This window comes from Emys orbicularis, chromosome 2 (assembly GCF_028017835.1).
Source record: "Emys orbicularis isolate rEmyOrb1 chromosome 2, rEmyOrb1.hap1, whole genome shotgun sequence".
Classification (NCBI taxonomy): Eukaryota; Metazoa; Chordata; order Testudines; family Emydidae; genus Emys; species Emys orbicularis.
In genome coordinates this window covers 254,162,361-254,185,114 of record NC_088684.1, presented here as the reverse complement: position 1 = coordinate 254,185,114, position 22,754 = coordinate 254,162,361, and the positions used below count along the sequence as shown (strand labels likewise).

The window sequence follows — 22,754 nt, the reverse complement described above, 5'->3', positions numbered from 1 at the left end:
AGAAACACGAAGTACTGTGAGGTTGTGTTTACATTCTTGGTGCAGATGTTTATTTTTGCTGCCTACACCATTTTTTCCTGTTTCCAGAATGAGACAGACAGTATGAACATATTAAGACTGATTCATAAGAAGAAATATTTTCTCATTTCTTGGAAAGTGCAACATTTTATATTATTTTCACTTCCACGTGACAGATGTTCAGTTGAAATGGCAATTATTAGTTGTGTTCCCCTCTACTAATGGGAAAAGAATGAATTTAGTAATTGCGATATTCTGTTCAACCCCGCTAGGCTTTTTCTACAAATGACAAAAGAATTTTAAACTGAGAAGCAAAAATAGCTTTAAAGCTAAGATGGCTTTGCAGTTCAATGAGTTGATGGGATCCCCAGCATTCCCTCAACAACTGGTCTGTTTATGTGATCCCACTTTTATATTGTCTAGCATCACTTTGTTGCTAGATGCAGTTTGATTGGCTGGGTGTAAAGAGGTTATTGGGGTTTTTTAAAAGTGGCTTTGGAGGGGGACAGAGATTCCTTTCTATGACTGCAAAGATTGCTCACCTTTGCAGCTCACTTCTCACAGGTCATGCCTGCCATGTAGACAGTTGGGTTCCATCTCCAGACTAGAGTGCCACTGTCTTCTACCTCTCGATAATTGATTCGCAGACTCTAACTTGGATGTCCAGTCATAGTTCGAGTATGTTGGTAATAGGCATGAGGGGAACTGCTTGGTAATGTATTAGCTGTCTCTAGTGATGGGTAGTTCTTGCAGTAGAACAGTTTTGTGTCTGGAAGGGAACAGAAAAGTAGGTGTTGGCTAGCTAAATATTAACTCCATTTACTGGAGTTAGGCTGAAGGGAAACATTCAAACCTGTATACCTGTGGCTAGATCAGAATATAACATCAGGCATTGCAGTTGGTTATCTTCCTTGAGGGGTGGGGGATGTAGCTCGTAATACATAGAATAGAGTGACAGGTACAGCTATAAGTTGAGTCATTCTAGAAGGACCTTGGTAGCCCTAAGTAAGGTGTGATCAGATAAACAGAGAAGGATCTAGGAACCAAAGTAAAGTTTTGAACTGTAATCACTGTCTACTGGGATAGACCTTTGGTTCATGTTTTACTGAAATAGTGATCATTTTTCTGCCATTTTTAATTTGTATTGTGTTCTCTTCTCATTCAGGCATTTCCTGGGTAAATGTGCCACTCAGATGAGTGATGGAGAAGTGAGCGCCATTGGTTTGGTTAACTGAAATAAATAGTTATAATCCACAATTTGATAATTTTATTTATTTTATAATTTGAATAAGAATTATGTATTTACAAGCCAATTTATGCCAAACTACCAGAATCTACTAAAGAATTAAACAGATTGCTAAAAAAGGAGACCTCAAAGGGCTGCGAGAAGAGGGAAAACAACAATAAGATCCCCTTTGTTTCCTATTTTCATCTCATGCTGCTAGAACCCATCTGTTTGTATCTAAGTCAAGATGAGGTGCATATTAACACTGAAATAGAAGAGAAAACATACCGATGCACATGTCTGTCTTAATTTAAACAAATAATTATGTGGGGTTTAGTATGTGTGTATTTATATAGAGTTTGATTTGTTTTTCCAGACTCTGGGTAAGTCCACGTTTGTGCACCTGCATATTTTCCCTCCTTTATCCACACATGGTAGATGTGCCTAAGTTCCTCCTGATTTGGACACAGAGTTGGCTAGATAGCTATCACATAGCTAGAGAGATATCCAATAGATATTTGTGCCACACATCTAGCAGTATGCTCACAAAGTGGGTATAAGTCATTGTCTCCTTTCAACTGTAAATACAATACAAAAATATTAAGTGATAAGGCGATGTGTGTGTTTGTCAATAAAAGAGATTAGGGAAACTCAGACACTGTTTTCCTGAGCCTGAGGTGCAAGATAAGGCCCCACAAAGGGAGAAAATTATATTAACTAAACAGTGAAATATCTTCATATATTTAAGACATTTTTTTACACAGAGCATGTGGCAGCCTGAGTTTTTGGGTGGTAAAAACTAAAATATACTGGGATCCAAATGGGCCTTTGTGTTGAATGCTCATCCATGGTTGTAAAATATTCTTGAATCTGTAATTTAGTAAGAAACGTTTAAAGAAAATTGTACCTTTTCTCATGATACTGGTAAATTATATCATGTAAAATATTAGAATGTAAATGCATCATTGTTTTATTTAGTTTCAACTAAATGTACATATAAGTAACATTCAATACACAGAGTAGTACACAACTCTTTGAACAATTATACAAAAGTTCCACAGTGGGTTTGATGCAATCTGATTTCTAGTAACTGTGCCTTATGGTTGTCTCGTTACTTTAAGAATAGGACAATAGCAGCAGGGTGTCTGTATTGGTGACCTTTTATCTGTCCAAAAGCACAGGAGCTGAAAGATACTTCACTGAACTATCATGAAGTTATCATTGTATATCTTCAGGTCAAAAGTGTATAAGCAGCAGTATGCAAATATTGTGTTTTCACCTGGTGATCTCTTCCATTTACCTTTTGACTTTTTATTCACATTAAGATTAGAAGTTTTGATGATCAACCTTAAGCTGTCTTTTTCAAAAGAGATTGTCTCTTCCTGTAGTGTAACCATGGAAACAGACAAGGAACCCTTAAAGAAAGTGATCAAACATGCTGTGCTAATTAATCCTACCCTACATTTTCCTTCAGCTGAAAGATGCAGTTAAATAAATTTTGCATGAGTAAGCATATTTGGATGCACAAATGGTATAAAATATGTAACAATTTATTTTCAGAAGGATATTTGAAAAACTGATAACTGTCATTTATTCATATCTGGTGCATCAAAATAAGAAATACTGTCTTGTTAGTTTCTCATATTTTTGATGATTTTGTATTTAAATAAATTGTAAATATTTCTAAAGGACAAAGATATTCTTTCATGCCTTGAGACGATCCAAAGTGCATGCATTCAGTTTGAATATATGAATCTAAATGTGCATAAGTTACACCTGCAGTTTCACTTGCATTTTGGCCAGTTAGTTGCCTAACTGTTCTACATATACAATGAGGAAAATTCAGGCCATCATTTCAAACACAAAGACATCCTTGAGCCCATTCAGTTCCACTTTGCTGCACTGAAGTTGCTAAACACTAACACAAAAGCGACCTCAACACATTTTAGGATACATAGTTTTCTTATACTCCAAGCCGCCGTTCATCATTTTTCCTTTCAGCAGTGAAAGCAACCCATTCAGACAACTGTCTGTCTCAGAAGCCAGATACAGTAGCTAACCTTGTTTTATAGTGGTTGGGGGATCAGGAGCAGATTTAAGGATAAGGGATGAGTTGCCAAACAAGCTGGATTAGGAGAGAGGACCAAAGGTGGCATTCTGAAGAAGTGGCACGTAGAAAAATCTGCTGTATGTTTAGTTAAAGTTCAGGTATCAGTGAGGGAGGAGATGTGGCGGCAGTAGAGGCAACAAGAAACAGTAAAGGCAGACCAGAGGAGCTGATCCAGGGTGGCAGGTGAGAAGCTGCAGCTGAACTGGCCAGCACAGGGAAAGCTCTAAGTGCCAGCCAGAAAAAGGTGGCAGTCAGTAGAGTAATGAATATTTTCTAAATCCAGGTAATCTAGAACCATCTACTTAAATCTGAACTGAGAATAGTTTCTTTTATTTTCTCTACCTTAATTCAGGGAGCACATTTTCTGTTTGGCAAGAGGGGCTCATTCTGGCAGGATGGATTTTCCTCCCCCTCCACTCCTCTTCCCCCCCCCCCCCCCCCCATTATAGTACCACCTTGTTTTTTCTCCCTTTCTAAATTGTCTGGATGTCTCTTCAACTCTCTTTAAATGTAGGAGTATGGGGGTTTCCATATGTTTCCCTCTCTTCCACACTGGCATCTAGCTGAGATCCTCCACACCTCAATCTGACTAGAATCTGCCTCCCTTTAGTCATGTGGGATATAAGTAAAAATAGCTCTTCAAAGCAATTCAGACTCTTAACTGCTCATTCATGCTAGGAACAAAATTATCAATCTTAATTACTGTACAAGTATCCATGTCTGTGATCTTCTGAAAGCATAAACCTGTAGTCACAACCAAGGGCTCTGTGGGTGGCTTAGCTTCTGCAAGGTGTGCAATGTACATTTCCCAAGAAACTCTTGCCAACATGGAATTCAGTGCAAGAGAAGATACTGGGCTGATTTGTAGCCCGGGAGACCAGATGAAAAAATGTCAGAACATGTAAAACTGAACAAAGAATGATTATTAATGTCTGAAATGTTTTTGTTTTTTAAATTCTGGTATGCTAGTTAGACTATCCTCCCACACATGTCTAATCTGTATAATCAGTAGATAACCCAATCTCTGCACAGAATTTGCCAGCGTTACTATGGTAATATATTCACTGGGATTAATTGTTCTTAAATCACTTCTCCAGTGTATTAAGTATAAAAGTGCAAATGTGCTTTGCTTCAACTTGCACAACTTCAGGCATGCAGTCCTTAATTTTCATTTTTGGTTTTAAAAATATTTATTGCTGCTCCAGAGAAGATTCTGGTCTTCAATTACATGTGAACTCTCATATTATAGATTTCTCTTGCAGTTTGTAATCTTTCACTAAATGAATGTGTTTTGGCTCTCTCTAAAGATTTCAGTGAGGTAGCAGAACTGATAGTGACCTTCTGTTTTAATAATTTCATTGTCTTGTGGAAGGAAGTTAACGTCCCTTCTCTTAGCAGGTGAAAATCCAACACTGTGTACTCCTGGTTCCCATTACTTGAATGTGCTCAGTATCCCCCAACTTCTGGGGTTGTGAGGACAGCAGTTTTTAGAATACCAGAACATGACTGCAGAAAAGCAATCAGGAGTGGATTGTGCAGGGAAGTTCTACCTCCTTGTGGTGCAGGCACTTATCCTAGCCTTGAAAGTGCCCATGTCCCTGAATCATGGTCCCTTGCTTGTGAGAACGGTTAGAAGAAGTTCTCTGTGAGCATACAGTGATCACTCCTAAAAAATTGCAAGTTTTACCTTAGATAAATTATAGTTACCTTAGTACTAGCAGTATGCCTTGGACGCCCATATATTTTTATAGAGTGAGTGGCAATTGCTAAGGTAATATTATTTAGCTGTCTCAGGGAATTGGCAAGATTTAAGAATGGCCATAGTAAATGCTACTCTTTAAATAAATTGTGGATTGGAAGGTTTCATTCGAGAGAAAAGAGTCTTTCCTGCTCCCAGATCTTTCAGGAACTGAGTTCCCTTACTCTATAATGCTCATCTTCTGGGAGTTGGGGGAATAAAGCTTTTTGCACATGCAATTTCTTGATTTATATGCACAATGTTAGTAATTATGGATGCAACTGTGGATGTACATTTTTGAGTATTCTTTGTAAATGGATATAGGCCTCTACCGTTTTAAAATCTGACTCTGAATATGTAGACTAAGGGAGGTGAGGCAGCTCTGGAAAATTCCCGTTGTAGTGCTGTTGGCACTGGATTTTCCTTGCTTTTATTTTTCTATTATTATAATAATAATACCATTGAATTGAAAGGTTATCAGTGCTGAAAAGTGATGAGTTGAAAGATGAATGGTGTAGGAAATGGCGACCCTTTCTTTTGTTTGTCTTGCATACAGGAATACCAGAATATATGCTTGAAATTTCAAATATTTTTTCAGTGTATTTTTTCCTTATGTGAATATAAGCTAAACCTGTCACAGGAGTCATTAATTCCCTGTAAGAATCCACCTTTTGTCTGGAGTTGTGTTGTCATGCTGGGTTTGTTCTTCCTCGCTTTGAATAATTGACCTTTAGGGATTTATCTGATTTACTTTTGAATACTGTGTTTTCAGAATGCTAAATAAATGCTAAAGATAAAATTCCAGATGATGAGATTATTCCCACACCAGATTTTTTATATAAAATATAAATAAAAATTTAAGACACTTCAGTGGTTATAGTTATCCAAGACTTGTCTTATTGTTCTTTCAAAATAACAACAAGTCTGTTTAGCTATGAACTAAATGATAGAGCTTATTATGTTCCTTCACTAATTAACTTACTCCTAGGCCAGAAGAAACAAAAAGCAGTCTTGCATGCAACACACATCCAGGTTCATATGACACACACTGCCTTTAAGATCTTAACTGTACACTTCTTTGTTCTCTTTATGCTTATTGCGTTTTTATTATATTTATTCTCCAGGTCTTGCAAGAGCCAAATCAGTCCCCAGCCACACATACTCTAATGAAGTGGTTACCCTGTGGTACAGACCCCCAGATGTCCTTTTGGGCTCAACAGAATACTCCACCTGCCTTGACATGTGGTAAGAATAGCATCCTTATACAGGATAATCCATCTAGTTGCTTTGGCTTTGACTTAGTGTAGACAAATATGTGCTAAGATTAATGGTGTAGCATAGACTTGTCTGTGTGTGCTAATCCTTGTGGATCCTCCCAGATCCTACTTCCTGAGAGCAGCCCCCTGCCTACATATCCAGTACTTTACAGCGGGTATCCAGTAATGATACATGACTAGCATGAACAATAACAAAGAAGCAATTTAATTAGTATTCATATCTTTTGTGGTCTTAATCTGAAATTTTGTTTTGGAGAAGGTAGATTTTATCTCCTAATAAACAACAGGGAAAGGGGGAAGCGCCATAATTCGAGATACAAACAATACAATACAGTATAACAACAGTATAACAGCAATAACTGTTGTTACAAATCTGTGGCCAGTTAGGACCTTGCATTTGTCACTGTGCTGCTCGCCCATTGTATCCACTCAGAACTTCACAGCAATGGTAGACACTTTTAAAGACACTATAATAGAGGCCCAATTTCAATGTATACCCCAAATTAAGAAACACAGTAAAAGAACTAAAAAAGAGCCACCGTGGCTTAACAACCATGTAAAAGAAGCAGTGAGAGATAAAAAGACTTCCTTTGAAAAGTGGAAGTCAAATCCTAGTGAGGCAAATAGAAAGGAGCATAAACACTGCCAAATTAAGTGCAAGAATGTAATAAGAAAAGCCAAAGAAGAGTTTGAAGAACGGCTAGCCAAAAACTCCAGAGGTAATAACAAAATGTTTTTTAAAGTATATCAGAAGCAGGAAGCCTGCTAAACAACCAGTGGGGCCTCTTGATGATCGAGATACAAAAGGAGCGCTTAAAGACGATAAAGTCATTGCGGAGAAACTAAATGGATTCTTTGCTTCAGTCTTCACGGCTGAGGATGTTAGGGAGATTCCCAAACCTGAGCCGGCTTTTGTAGGTGACAAATCTGAGGAACTGTCACAGATTGAAGTGTCACTAGAGAAGGTTTTGGAATTAATTGATAAACTTAACATTAACAAGTCACCGGGACCAGATGGCATTCACCCAAGAGTTCTGAAAGAACTCAAATGTGAAATTGTGGAACTATTAACTAAGGTTTGTAACCTGTCCTTTAAATTGGCTTCTGTACCCAATGACTGGAAGTTAGCTAATGTAACGGCAATATTTAAAAAGGGCTCTAGAGGTGATCCCGGCAATTACAGACCGGTAAGTCTAACGTCGGTACCGGGCAAATTAGTCGAAACAATAGTTAAGAATAAAATTGTCAGACACATAGAAAAACATAAACTGTTGAGCAATAGTCAACATGGTTTCTGTAAAGGGAAATCGTGTCTTACTAATCTATTAGAGTTCTTTGAAGGGGTCAACAAACATGTGGACAAGGGGGATCCAGTGGACATAGTGTACTTAGATTTCCAGAAAGCCTTTGACAAGGTCCCTCACCAAAGGCTCTTACGTAAATTAAGTTGTCATGGGATAAAAGGGAAGGTCCTTTCATGGATTGAGAACTGGTTAAAAGACCGGGAACAAAGGGTAGGAATTAATGGTAAATTCTCAGAATGGAGAGGGGTAACTAGTGGTGTTCCCCAAGGGTCAGTCCTCGGACCAGTCCTATTCAACTTATTTATAAATGATCTGGAGAAAGGGGTAAACAGTGAGGTGGCAAAGTTTGCAGATGATACTAAACTGCTCAAGATAGTTAAGACCAAAGCAGACTGTGATGAACTTCAAAAAGATCTCACAAAACTAAGTGATTGGGCAACAAAATGGCAAATAAAATTTAATGTGGATAAATGTAAAGTAATGCACATTGGAAAAAATAACCCCAACTATACATACAATATGATGGGGGGCTAATTTAGCTACAACGAATCAGGAAAAAGATCTTGGCGACATCGTGGATAGTTCTCTGAAGATGTCCGCGCAGTGTGCAGAGCTGGTCAAAAGAGCAAACAGGATGTTAGGGATCATTAAAAAGGGGATAGAGAATAAGACTGAGAATATATTATTGCCCTTATATAAATCGATGGTACGCCCACATCTCGAATACTGCGTACAGATGTGGTCTCCTCATCTAAAAAAAGATATACTGGCATTAGAAAAGGTTCAGAGAAGGGCAACTAAAACGATTAGGGGTTTGGAACGGGTCCCATATGAGCAAAGATTAAAGAGGCTAGGACTTTTCAGCTTGGAAAAGAGGAGACTAAGGGGGGATATGATAGAGGTATATAAAATCATGAGTGATGTGGAGAAAGTGGATAAGGAAAAGTTATTTACTTATTCCCATAATACAAGAACTAGGGGTCACCAAATGAAATTAATAGGCAGCAGGTTTAAAACAAATACAAGGAAGTTCTTCTTCACGCAGCGCACAGCCAGCTTGTGGAACTCCTTACCTGAGGAGGTTGTGAAGGCTATAACAGCATTTAAAAGAGAACTGGATAAATTCATGGTGGTTAAGTCCATTAATGGCTATTAGCCAGGATGGGTAAGGAATGGTGTCCCTAGCCTCTGTTTGTCAGAGGATGGAGATGGATGGCAGGAGAGAGATCAGTTGATCATTGCCTGTTGGTCCACTCCCTCTGGGGCACCTGGCATTGGCCACTGTCAGTAGACAGGATACTGGGCTAGATGGACCTTTGGTCTGACCCGGTACGTTCTTATGTTCTAGATATAAAACCCAGAGTCTTCTGTTACAAAAAGCACTGCCCTGGTATTTGGTCAAAATCTACCTTAGCTATTAGTAGTATGTTAGCATATGATACCCAGTTGACCGCGTGGTGCCTTGGAGAGACAAAGTAGTGTTCTGAGGAGCCCTTCAGGCAGGTCTCCCACCCCAGGCCCTCTCAACATCTCCTAGAGTCTCATCTCTGCCCAGAGAGCAACTTGGGTTGATGGAGGAACATTCAGAGCACAGCTGGTGAATCTGGGTGCATTCGAGAATGAAAATAGCTGATGGATTTGAGCATTTCTGTTAACCTAAATGGACTGTGCCAAGTTTAGCTATCATGAAAAAGGAAAAACTCCATGTGTTTAACTTATTCAAATTTGTCCTAAATGATCAGATGTTATCTCTGTGTGCGTTGAGTGTGTGTTTAAGTATGGAATTGTGGGGCTGCTGACTTTAGCTAGAGGAACTCAAAGAACTGCAAGAAAAATGGGAAAATTCCAAGACGGGAGCATTTTCAAATGTTTTATCTGCAAAATTCATAAATAGATTTGGTCAAAAAAAATTCTTTAATGTGGAATGGCTTTTTGAACAAAACAAACTTTGTGCAAAATTTTCATTTTGGTTGAAATTTTTCAGCTTTTCAACAAAAAACAAAAATACTCAGTAAAACTTTGGGGGGGTTGATTGGATTATCAGTGTTTAGTTTTTGAAAACTGAATTTTTTGAAGACCAAAACTTCTTTGGTTCTTGGTTTTTCATTGAAAACTGAAACATTTCCACAGGATTTTATTAAAGCAAAATATTTTGGAAATTCCTGACAAATTTTTTTTGCATTTTTGACTAGTTCTATTAGCAAATATTTTACTAAAAAAGACACCGAATGTTCATCTGAACTGTGCAGAGTTCCTGTGCCAAACTGGGAGACCAAATTAAACCATAAATTTGCAACAGAGATATTGTAGATTTACTATAAAGGCAATCTGGGTATCTTTGGTATTTCCTCTCCTACAAGAATGTTAAATTTAATTACATTATGGTGCCTATTACCGAGTGGTTCAGCTACATTCACCTCTTGGACAAGATCCTGTGTGCTACTTAGAACTAAATCAAGAATTGCCTCTCTTATTGTGGTTTCCAGGATTAGCTGGTTCAAGAAGCAACCGTTAATAGTGTCTAGAAATTTTATCTCTGCATCCCATCCCATATCATAGAGAGAGAGAGAGCACTCTAATAAATACCAAGTCCAGGAAGGACCTAACCAATGTAATCATATTCCATGTCTGGATCTCGGCGGTGAGGCAAGGGTGCTTGCTGGAGGGCACAAAAAGAAAATGTCTTAAATAACAGACATAAAATATTGACATCCCCTAGTGGCAGGACCTTTAACACAGGCCCAAAAGAGATCCAGGGTGCCCATGGAGAAAGCTTTGTTCCAAATGAAAAATGAGGCAGCACTGACTGTACCTATCAAAGCTATGAATCCAGTGCACTGGCAAATATTTTTTTTTCTGATACTGAGCAATCACAGGATCAGAATGTTATTCAGAGCACACAGTTCACTCAGATGGCACATGAGAGGACTGAACAGTGAGGTCCCCCCGCTTCCTTCCCCCCCCCCAAACCCATACTCTCCAGTTTATATTCAGGCAATGCAGGAGATATTGCATGTTGAAAATATTTGTATTAACTTGGTACATCTAACAGTAAGGCATGTTGAAGAACATAGTATGGGAGCTCTTTTACAGCAGCAGCATATTGTTGGGCCACAATTAAATTAAGACTAAGTAAGGATTTCCCAGAATGAAGAGACAGCGAGAATCCTTGCTTATATCAGATGCCAAGATAATTCATTACCAACAAGTGTGTCTGTGTGTTTGTGTGACATTAACATCCATATACAATTATTAGTGTTACGTCCTTATGTTAAATTCTGTGTGCCTTCTGTGTCCTGATTCATCACATACATCTTCATTACAAAAGCAGGCAGTCACTTTACTGAAATATTTAAATAGTATTGAGAGAAAATACACATCTGTTTTTTCCATTTAGAAAAAAGATCATAGGGCACTGACTTTAGCCATGATAAATTACATTTAATTGGGGTTCCCAAGGAATTGAACATGGATCTGCTATTGAGTAGAAGACCAGCTGTATGATAGGAGTGCAAATATTAACCGCTGGACAGTGGCTGGGAAGCAGGTGGCAGTGACTGTGGGCTATTTTTACGCTTCATTTGCCATAGTAGGGCATTAGGATAGTAACTAAAAGCTAATGATCCACATACAGTATTACATTTTCCAGCTTTCTGTTTAAATAGCCACTGGCAGTAAAAGAATATTAATGAAGACATACATACATCAATGGTGTCAGCTAGTGATGGAAATCAATACAATGTGCGTTGTGATTTACTGCTGTCAGCATATGATACTGTGGCATTGTGTGAACATATTATGCAACCTGAGACTGCATCAAGGAGTTATGATAGCCTTGGATATGCTTTTTTTCTTGATGAGGATTTACTGGCAGGTAAAAGTACCATTTAGCACTGCCTTTGGCATAAATTTTCTTAATCCTTGAATTTTACAGTCCTTTGAAAATCAGTGCAGGGGAAATAATCTTTAAACTTCTAAACCTAGAGGTTTTATAAAACACTAAAAACCATATATAGGTAATATAAAAATGTAAAAAACCTGATATACTTATCTGTTTTGCTTGTTTCTTACAAGAAGAACTGAGCTTTAGTAGCTGAGATTCTGCATTTAAGCAAGTTATTAATGGCTTTTTGATTCTCACAATGTAAGCAGTGCTACATCTGTTTTTTAAAAGCTGGAAGTCACTACGGATATTTTATTTTAACACGTAGCTGGCTATAATCTATATTTGCCAAACAGCTGGCAACTGTCTTATTATATTTTATCCATACTACAGATTTCTTTGTTTTAAAAAATACAATGAATGCCTGACAGGATATGAACGGTTAGTCACAATTCAGGTAAAATAAGCAATGTGCCAATTTTTAAAATTTCATTTCATTAATTAACATTAACTATGCTTATCACTGTGGAAGAAATCACTTATAACTTTGCCTGTCAAATATAATGCAATTGCATATTAGATCACCATTATCTTCATTACATCTCTGCCTTCAGATTTACATTAATTTATTTAACTTTGTAGCAGCTGGGATGACAGTGATCTCAGTGCTGATCTCAGTTTAAAGAAAAGTATTTGTCTCGAGCTTTATATCTTACGTATGCACAAGCTGTTCTCCCCTCTCCTCCCAGGTACAATGATCCCTATTTTACTATTGTAATCTGGTCTCCCATTATTGGAAAGCAGAATTGAGTATTTACCATAATCCTATGTCTGCTTTCATGAATACTTGTCCAATCCAGACTTATGACAACAATTAAGATAGTATATAAAAATGGTCTTCTCTAGGACACAAGTGCATTAAATTATCTATTTACACAGGGGACATGGCAGAGGCATCTTTATTCTACATCCCTTGTAAACAGTTTTCAATGAAAGAGTCTGAAGCTAGTAATCCCAGTACACTGTGAAGCACTAGTTGTTTGAGGCCCGAAAGAGAGAGACAACAGCAGAAAAAATTGCTTCTTTTGCCCTTGATGCTCTCTATCATAACAAGTTCTACTCCAGAGAAATGCTAATCTTTAAGAGGTCAGGATGCTGTGATAACCATCAAGATATTGTTAATTAAACTTCTGGAGCAGACACTGACAATGAGCAGTTTTATCAGATGAATTAATCTGTGACTGGAAAATTCTCCCAGGGTCAGGTTCATGTGAGAAGCCTCTTTTGTGCTTAGCTGTTGGAAAGACATTTAATTTTAGTTTCCTGTTCCTGAAGAATATTGTCTTTAGTTCGGAATTACACATTTACCAGATCTATCAACAAAGGTGTGTCAACTTTAGAGATGTTTTATACATAGCAGAGAATTCAGTTTTGAAATCTCCTTATTACACAAAGGAAACTTAAAAACAAAAACTTCCTAAGAATAGGAAACATACTTTCAATAGGAAAATTTTGCTGGGCAAATGCTGCTCAATTTAAAATGACATTCACCTCAGTTGCGCTTGAGCCCTTCTGTGTTCTGTTTCTCAGAATCTGAGCAATCGAGTTTACTTACACAGATGCACACACAAAGTGATTTTGCAAACGGGGTATATTTTATTTGGAATGGAACAGTGCAGCAGGGGGAGGGGAACCACAGAACCACTCTTCAGAGCCTTAGTTTTTAGGCAGTTAAATGAGCCAGAAAAGAATTTGATCACACCCTTCAGAACTAAAATTTTACCTCGTGAAAAACTGAATTTTTGACTAAATGAACTTTGTTTTGTGAAATTTAAAATTTTTCATCAACAAAATGTCATTTTGTTGAAAAGTCCAAATATTTTTTATTCGAATGTACTCCCCCATGGGAGTTGTGGTTTGGTTGCCTCCTATCCCCATTCACCTACAATGGGCCAGGCTCCTTGGCTGGAAAACATTGCCCATGATGCACGACAGCCAGGTGTTACTGTCTCCCCTCTCCAAGAGGGGAGGCAATCACAGGAGATGTAGTCTGACCCGGGAGCACAGCCCATAGAAGAGAATGGAAGCATGAGGCATCCAAGTGACAACGGCCATAAGCAACTGCAGCAACATTTCTGAATCAAAATGTTTTGGATTTTGATTGAAATTTTTCACCATTAAAAACAAAACCACCTCCTTTTCTGAACAGTTTTATTAATTAATACCATGATATATGAGCATGCAGTTGTTTTGAATAAGCATAGAATCAGAATAATAAATGTATGGCTGGAAGGATCCTTGTCACGGGGTCTACTCACTGCTAGGGGCTCCTCCTGGCCACTCTGGGGAGCAGCTTTTTGCAGGTCCAACACCCCCTTCCACAGCTCACTGCATGCCCTGCTGTCTCTCTCTTGCTCTCTGTGATTCAAGGTGCTCTGTCTTCGTGGGTTGGCCCTCTGGCCAGGTCACTATAGTCCTCCCCTTCCAGGGTATCAAAGTCTTTCCTTACAAATTGTCTCAGGCAGTCTTCTCATTCTCTGCTCTGATGGTGCCACTTTCCCAGTGGCTGGTAGGGGAACCCAGGCCCACCCGGGTTCCAGCCTCTACTCCAGGTTCCAGCCGGGTGACCCTCTAAGCAGCAGGTAAGGTCTGCACCTAAACCTTGCTGTGTTTTCCCTGAGCCCTTCCTACACTTCGCCCTATTGCCCCCAGTGGGGTTTGCCAGCTTAAACTGCCTCTCCCAGGGAGTAACTGCAGAATAAATTCTATAGCCCCAAACACACCTCCCTTCCCCCACGGAATAACTGCAGACCAATTCCCTGCAACCCCCGTCTGCTACCAGCTCCCTGGCTTTATAGAAGCCCTGCCTGTTCCTGCACACATGAGCTTCCCCTAATTAGGGTTTTCCTCTCAGCCTAACTATACCCCAGCTTGCAGCCTAATAGGTTAATTGGGTCTCTCTGGCCTACATTAACCCCATTCAGGGCGAGTGAGGGGAACACACCCCATCAGAGTCCTCAAGATGTAAATTAGTCCAGCTCCCTGCATAGAGGAAGGACCAAGTATATGTAGACCATTTTTGACTGGTGTCTGGAAGTTTTTAAGAACAGGTTAGATGATGGGGATTCCACAATCTCCCTGAGAAGCCTATTCCAGTGGTTAACTACCTTATAGTTAAAAAGCTTTTCCTAATAACTAACTTAAATCTCCATTGCTTCAGATTAAGCTGATGATTTCTTGTCCTACCTTCAGTGGACATAGCGAACAATTGATCACCATCCTCTTTATAACAGCCCTTAATACATTTGAAGACTGTTATGAGGTCCTTCCTCAGTCATCTTTTCTCAAGACTAAACATGCTCAGTTTTCTTAACCTTTCCTCATAGCTCATGTTTTCTAAACCTTTTATCATTTGTGTTGTTCTTCTCTGGATTCTCTCCAATTTGTCCACATCTTTCTTAAAGTGTGATGCCCAGAACTGGACACATTACTCTAGCTGAAGCCTCACCAGTGCTGAATACAGCGGGACAATTACCTCTTGTGTCTTATGTATAACACTGCTGTTAATACATCCCAGAATATTAGCCTCCCCCCCCCTTTTTTTGCAACTGCTTCACATTGTTGACTCATATTCAATGTGTGATTCACTATAACCCCCAGATCCGTTTCAGCAGTACTACCACCTTGCCAGCTTTTTCCCTATTTTGTATTTGTGGATTTCATTATTCCTTCCTAATGGCCCATTTTAGACAGTTGACAAGAAGGTGTGAGGATACTTAACGTGGGGAAATAGATTCAATATGACCCAGCCACTCCCAGTCTCTATTCAAACCCAAGTTAATGGTATTCAAGTTACTCCTAGTCCCAAAGGACCAGTCACTTACCCCAGGTCATTTTGTGCCTTAGATCTCACACCAAAGACAATGCTTGAAGCCAATCCTATAGTAAACTATCTAAGGATTTATTAACTAAGAAAAGAAATGAGTTATTACAACGTTAAAGCAGGCAAGCATATATACACAAATGAGCTACAGTCTGTGGTTCCAAAAGGTGAAAGAACTGTAGTAATCTATCAGCTCTGAATATCTTTTAGGGCTAACCCAGGTTGACCCTGGGGATCTCTGTTTCTGTGTCATAGCTCTGGCCCTGTGAGAGTCCAGACAACAAAAGAGATGAAAAATTTCCTTGTCAGATATTTTTATTTCCTTCTTCCAGACTTCAAGCCCATGGGATGAGCCCTTTTGCATGTAGCCTCTTCATGGTAGTAAGGAGTAATTAACAAAGTCTTTGTATTGTGATGTCCCACAATGGCTCATTTAGTTTTGATAGGCCTTCTTGATGGGCAGGAAACAATCCCTCCTGACTGGGTTCACAGTTTTAGAGCAAACATTTTTTTACAGTTACAAAGCAAAACCTTTAATATTACCTTATAATATGTGATACAGATATTATAAGTGAGCTTAATTCATGTAGCAACTTACAAGCATTTCATAAAGTCTAAACACATCATTATAAGTCAAATACCCATCTAAGCCTTACTAACACACAGGTGAAACAGACTGGTTTCCAGCAATGAATTTGTCAGTGCTTGGCTCAGGCCTAAAGCTTTGTCAAGAGCTGGCACCTAGATTCCCAGCATTGCAGACACCATCTGTGAAGCCATGCATTTCATCTCCAAGACAAATGTGTCCTGGCCTGCACCATCACACTTCAGGAAAAACTGTGCAACTTTGTGTGTAGAACAGTCCCTTGCCGAGCTCCCTCTGGGTCAGTGCAGCTCTGGACTGCTCCTACCTGGCCCAAAGGTAAATACCATAGTTTGGCAGCTGTTAAATTATTTACTGCAAATTATTCACTCACCTTTAATAAACATCCATCTGCTGAAACAAATGATATTTAGTTTTTTTTTTAGGGTTCAGTCATGTGACACAATCCTGCAAGGTATTAGACCCCTCAGTGGAAGGTGAGTGTTTTCAGCTCCTTGGAGATCATGCCTATAGACAACAGGGGTGAAATCCTGGACTCATTAAAGTCAATGGTGGTTTTACCATTGATTTCAGTGAGACCCAGATTTCATCCTGGAAATTTCAGTCAGAGAACCAGATTCCATGAATCGGGGGTAGTTAAAAGCAACACTTCCTTGCAGGTGCAGGCTTATTAGTGAAGGTTAAACATTCAGTTTGTCCTTTACGATTCCTTATTCAGAGATGTATTATACATCCACACATTGTCTTGAGACAAGGCCTTTCCTGGGGGTAAAAATTGGTGTATACAATTTCCAGTTTAGTAAAGTAGCTGAAACAAAATCTGTTAAATTGTCCTTACTTCACTATTAATCCTGAGCATGTAGTTTTTTTGAAGTGCAACCCATTGTTTCGAGTTTCTGTAGTCTTTACCTTCGGTATTAGTAAAGCATGCAGTACTCCAATATTGCCTCTTGGTGGTGATGGAGAAAATACTAAGCAGATGATATAATAAAAAAGCACGGTCACTTTTGGAAAACTGGCACAAAATCTGAGTTGCATGAATTATTCCTCTTGTGATTTTTATAAATGTTAAGTAATTTTATCAGAAGTATTAAAGTGATCATTTAGTGCTTCAAAATATGTCTGCTCCCAGAGAGCCAAATCTTGCGATCTGAAGTAAAGCTTCATGGCCAGATGTAGATCTCCTGGGTCTTCAAAATCTGAATGTTGATTCTGAAGTGACATGATGCTGAATATGGTCTCTTGTTAGCAAATGAATGCAACAGAAAAGCTGTTCATTCAGCAAATAATATTCAATGTTTGTTATAATGAAGTTCCCCAGTTGTCCACGCAAACTTTAAAATCTGCATTTAAATAAAACAACAAAAATCAGTATGAAAACAATTTGTTAATCAAAAATGGCTCTGCAGTCACTTATATGGCCCTCTTCAGAAGTAAAAAGAAAACAGACCCCAACAACTTTAATGGATATGAATAATCTTTATAAGTTTTTAGGTAAAGTGTCACGTAAAAGAGATATTGCAAAGGCTTTATAAATTCATATCCAGATTGATTGTAATTTGAATTTGTACATTATGTCAAATGTTGTATAGAGAAGTCTGCAGAATTAAAACAAAAATTAATTTCTTAAAAAATTGTACAATGGCAACCAAACAAGTTATTTTTTACAAGCTGCGGCTCTTGGCCTACAAATGCTCTGCATAAAAATGGAATTTCTATAGTCACCTTAGCTTCTCATTAAATAGTCATTTGTTATCTAAATTCAAATTTCAGAGTAACCCATTGAGCTACAGCATGAACTCTTCCTTTATATTACTCCGTGTAGTATGGTGACAGATATAGCCCTAGGAAATTAGGTTGGACAATATTAGATGGATGGCCACATATGGTATCATCAGTACATCAATAGGCTTAGTCATGCTTATTGTTGTTAGAGGGTAAGTCACACATTTCAACATTCAATGGCTGTCATTTAAGTTTCAGTCATGTTTGCTTTGCAAGGTTATCCCATTTTGTTCCATTTCAAAGATTCCTGAATCAAGTATCCAAAAGCGCAGCAATTCAGTTTGCAAATTAGAATTCAGACCTCCACCAAAGGGTGTAGGAAATGCTAAATCAAATTATTTAACTATTGCCAAAGTTCTTCAATGTGACACACACACTTTCTCAAACACTATGCCTGAAAATGTTACTCACATAGACGACATAGGGTATGTATGTATGTGTACAAATAATATTTAAATAAATAATGGGGTGGGTATAGAGTGAGGGGGAGAGACAATAAAAGCAAAGTTACTTCTTGAAATATGAAATATGTTCCGATTAACCTCGTATCATAGAAGCTAGAGATGGGAGAGATCTGTTAGCTCATCTTGTTCACCTGCCGCTTAACGCAAGATAAGATAGTTCCATGCAAAATATACTTAAGTGTTTCATCCAGGCTAGTTTTATGTGACTTGAGCAGTGGACCTTCCATTCCTTTGGGAGGTTATTGCACAGTATAATTGACCTCAGTGTTAGGCAGTTTTCCTTAACACTCACCCTAAATTTTCTGTTTCTTAATTGCATCTCATTACTTCTACCCTCTTTGGTATATATTCAGTTTTGGGGACCGGTGAAATCCAAAGCAATTCCTTGTCCTCTTTGTTTTTCATACTTTTCAGATACTTGTACAGAGTCATCCTATTCCCCTCCCCCCCCCCCCCATTCATTGTTTTACCCAATAATAATATATTCAATTCTTTTATCTTTTCCTTACAAGTAAGTTTTCCCAGTAATATAATAGTTTTTGTTGCTCTGCTAAGAAACCCCCCCAGTTTGTTGATACATTCCTGTTTTGGGATGCCTGAAAATGTACACAGACATAGAGATTTGGTGTCTGTGCTCATACAACACAAACACATTTTGGTTTTGATTTTTGATTTTAAAAAAATGTTTTTGGCTATCATATTGTGTACTGATACTCAGTTTCCTATTTGCTATGGTCTGTTGAAGTCAATGGGAAAACTCCTATTGACTTGCATGAGCTCCATTACCCCAAGATCCTTATTTAGCATTATGGCTTTCCACGTATTTTCCTTCTATTGTATATCTGTATTTTAGTTTATTTTTTCTAAGATGTGTTTTCTTACCTTTTCCCAGGAGGAATCTTATTTTGTTATTTCCCGCCCATATTTCTTTCCTCTGTAAGGGCTCAATCCTGCAATATGCTGGGTGAATGGGACTACGCTTGTGCTTAAAATTAAACATGAACTTAAGTGCTTTAGTAGGTTGTAGCCAGAATGCTTAGCAGCCTCAAGACTGAGCCCTATACGTCTCTCTATTTTTCTCATCAGTGATGTTTAACAACACCTCCTGATTTAGCATTATTTGTTAAGGGATAAAAAACACATTAGTTAAATTATTCCAGATGATAAAAAAATATGGTGTCAAACAATATCTAAAATAGTCCTTGTAGCACTTATGACATTGCACTATATTAATAATTAATTTACAGATCTTCATCCAATTTTCAGTTCATACCTGAGTCAATTGCTATTAAATATGCAAGTAAGATTTTGAGAGGCAATATATAAAATTCTTTGCTAAAATCTTCATCTTCTATTGTATTTCAAATACAAATATGCATCAAGTGCTTGTCTGTAGATACCAGTACATGCTCTTAAAATTTTAAACTAATTTAATCTAATGTCTGTTGTCTGGTTGCAAAAATAGAACTCTACTCCTCTGTCCTCCAGATCAAATTCAGGTTTTTTTCTTATCTTGAGTAAACAACTCCTGTCCAGAATTCTGCATTTCTCCTTGCCTGAGATCTAAATACTGTTTATAAGTATTTGACGAAGATATATTGTGCCTATCTGTGCCTAATGATGCGTTAACCAGAGTAAATGATGAGTGGCAGTTTAATCAATCCAGTACCTTCAGTAACCAACAAGGGCATATGGAACATAATTTTTTAATCTCCTTCTTTTCAAACTGACTGAATACAACTAGGGATGGATCTGAACTGTGTCCGTTGTTTTCCTTTATTCTCTAGAGGTAAAGGAAAATCTTCGCATAAGGTATTCAATCTTTGAGAAGTAGAATCAGAAAATAATGGTGTATTATAAAAGCTTTCTTTTTGAATAAATCTGCTCATATCCTGTTGCCTTTAAAATAAAATTATTGCATTATTCAGTAGTGGCCTATCCATTCTGAACTTAGTAAAGAATGTGATCTCTGCTGGTGATCTTTACCGAGTGGTATCTGCAAATATTCAGTGAGACATTCCCTCGCTTAACTGAAAACATGCAATCTGTTTTCATTAGGAGACTTTCTTCCAGACACACTTCTCACAGTATACACAGACACCTAAAATTAAATGCTGCTCCCTAAATAAATAATCAGCATCATGAATAAGAAAAAAAACAATATTTAATGATTATATTCCAAACACTCGACTTCTAAGAACAAAGTTAAATTAAAGGTTAAGACTGGGACTTCCAAAGATGACTATAGGACACAACTTGGATTTGAAAGGAATGGTAGTAACATGGTTAAATCCTCTAGTTGCCTTTGAGAAAGCTTAACGCATATGTAAAATATGTATAACTCCACATAAAGCTGTTGGAGTGACAGATTTTGTTAAAATGATCTTTCGTGTGCATGTGCACAAATGAGTGTGTATATCTATATTGCATATATGTAATGTGTGTGCATGGACAAGAATAAGTACATTTAGAAAAAAATGTAATTGAAATAAACACAATTAAAATGTTCTATCAAATCATGCATCCCACTGATACCTAAGAGGGTTTTTAGCTCTTGAACATCAAATCTTGGAGAAGATGCAAATCCCCCTTGGAGCACAGGGAAGAGAAGCAGATGAGGGTCTGTAGCTTTCCCTGGGTATGCACAAATGCCTGAACCAACGGACAAAGCCAGACCCTGGGGAACTACAGAAGCTTGTCTCAGCCTGAGTTATTTTCTCTGCTGCTGCCCTTCTTCCTCCTGCAACCAATCCACATCTTTTTCAAAGCTGCTGTGGGGCCTTACTTAAGATGCCCAAGGTTTTGACCCTAGGTGAATGGATCCTTTTTATATATTATCAGTGTGACAGAAATTGTTTCTTGAAAAAATGTTTGAAAAAGAGACATATTTAAAGGTATGGATTGGTTTTCAACACATTCATCCATTCCAGTTGTCATGATGTCATGATGTTGTAATACTGGTGATAGAGACAAGTGTTTAATGTATTCATTATTTAATCTCAAGAAAATCTAATATTGTATACTTTTTTTTTTTTAATAGGGGAGTGGGTTGTATCTTTGTAGAAATGATTCAAGGAGTTGCTGCTTTTCCTGGAATGAAAGACATTCAAGACCAACTTGAACGAATATTTCTGGTGAGTTCTTTTTTTCTGGATTAATATGTATATACATAATATGCTACCTTACAAATGTGAGTAATAAAATGTGGCTATTGAAACCCCAGGGAGCTATTCTATTTGCAGTGTTTACTTTTCTCTGTTGGAGCACAGGTGTCAAACAACCGGCCTCAAGCCAGATCCAATCTGCCGGGATACATCATGAGACTTGCATGACTTATTCAGATTCTGCAGAATCCAAGCTTTCATTTAAAAAAGATGTTTCTAGCTCTCCTGGCTAGAAAAGCTTCCAAATGCGAATCCAGTAAAAAAAGGTGCTGTGTTGCTATGCTGAATCTGCAAGCAGTCTAAAATAATGACTCAGAGATGCCCCCGTTAATATTATTGTGCTATTTTAACGTTAACATTAACTCTTTTATTGATGATTATTTTATGTGATGGAATAGGTCATGGTGTGGGAGTGAAGCCCATGAAGGTTGGGTGAGAATTGAGATTTACTGCAGGGATGGAAATGCAGAGGGAATACAAAGACTGAGAAGGAACATAAGGATGGCAGAAATAGTGGTGATAAAGTTTGAGTGTGTTTCCCACTGACTGATGCTTTATTCGACAATAAAGTACTTAACAAATAATAACTGACAGAGCAGAGAGAAGTGCAGTACTCAACTCCCACCACTGCAGCCTGATTGGTCCATTCATGAGCTGCATGGACAGCTCTTTGGCTTAATGGCACCTCCACAATTGGGAAGTCCAGTTCATAGTGTTCCTCCGAGGATCTGCTACCATTCGTGCCTGTTTTCTTTCCCCACCAGCCCTCACTCTCGGGTTGTTTTGTTATTTTCCTGTTTCTACTGCTAGATTTCCCATTTTGCTCTGGGTTTTGGCCAGTTTCCTTTTAAGAGGCTAGGAAGAATGTCGTTCATTTCACAGATCAGTAGTAAGCTATGTGAGTTTTTTCTCCTTCAGAGCCCTCGGGAGCTTTGCAATTGTTTAGCAGGTGCCCCGTGCAGATTAACTGAGGTGGCCAATACAGTCCCAAATGCTGGCCTGGTTGGCTTCTGATTGGACCATTGTTATTTGTTATGTGACAAGCAGGGGAGGCCTCAGAAAGAAGCACCTTTCACCTCAGCCCTAGCACAAAAAAGGGGAATCTGGGGCTTGCTTGGCCCTGATGCCTGGGTGGATTTAGCAGGAGGGGTTGAGTGGTAGCCTTCTCTGAAAGATTGCTCTGGCTTTACAGCCATTTGTTTGTGAGCTGCACTAGATTTATCCTTCCAGTTTAGCTTGTGTGGGAAAGAGCTGCCTGGCATTTCCTCTCCTCGTTCTGTTTCATCATAGCTAGTAAAA

General features: G+C 38.3%; 1 protein-coding gene across 1 annotated transcript in view; it reads left to right on the top strand.

Annotated features, from left to right (window-relative positions):
* Positions 1 to 22,754, top strand: part of CDK14 (cyclin dependent kinase 14) — a 411,838-nt gene that overhangs the window by 287,834 nt on the left and 101,250 nt on the right. The window contains exons 9-10 of the mRNA XM_065399167.1: positions 6,216 to 6,336; positions 21,332 to 21,425. Coding sequence (XP_065255239.1) covers positions 6,216 to 6,336; positions 21,332 to 21,425 — 215 coding nt within the window. The remainder of the gene's footprint in view (positions 1 to 6,215; positions 6,337 to 21,331; positions 21,426 to 22,754) is intronic.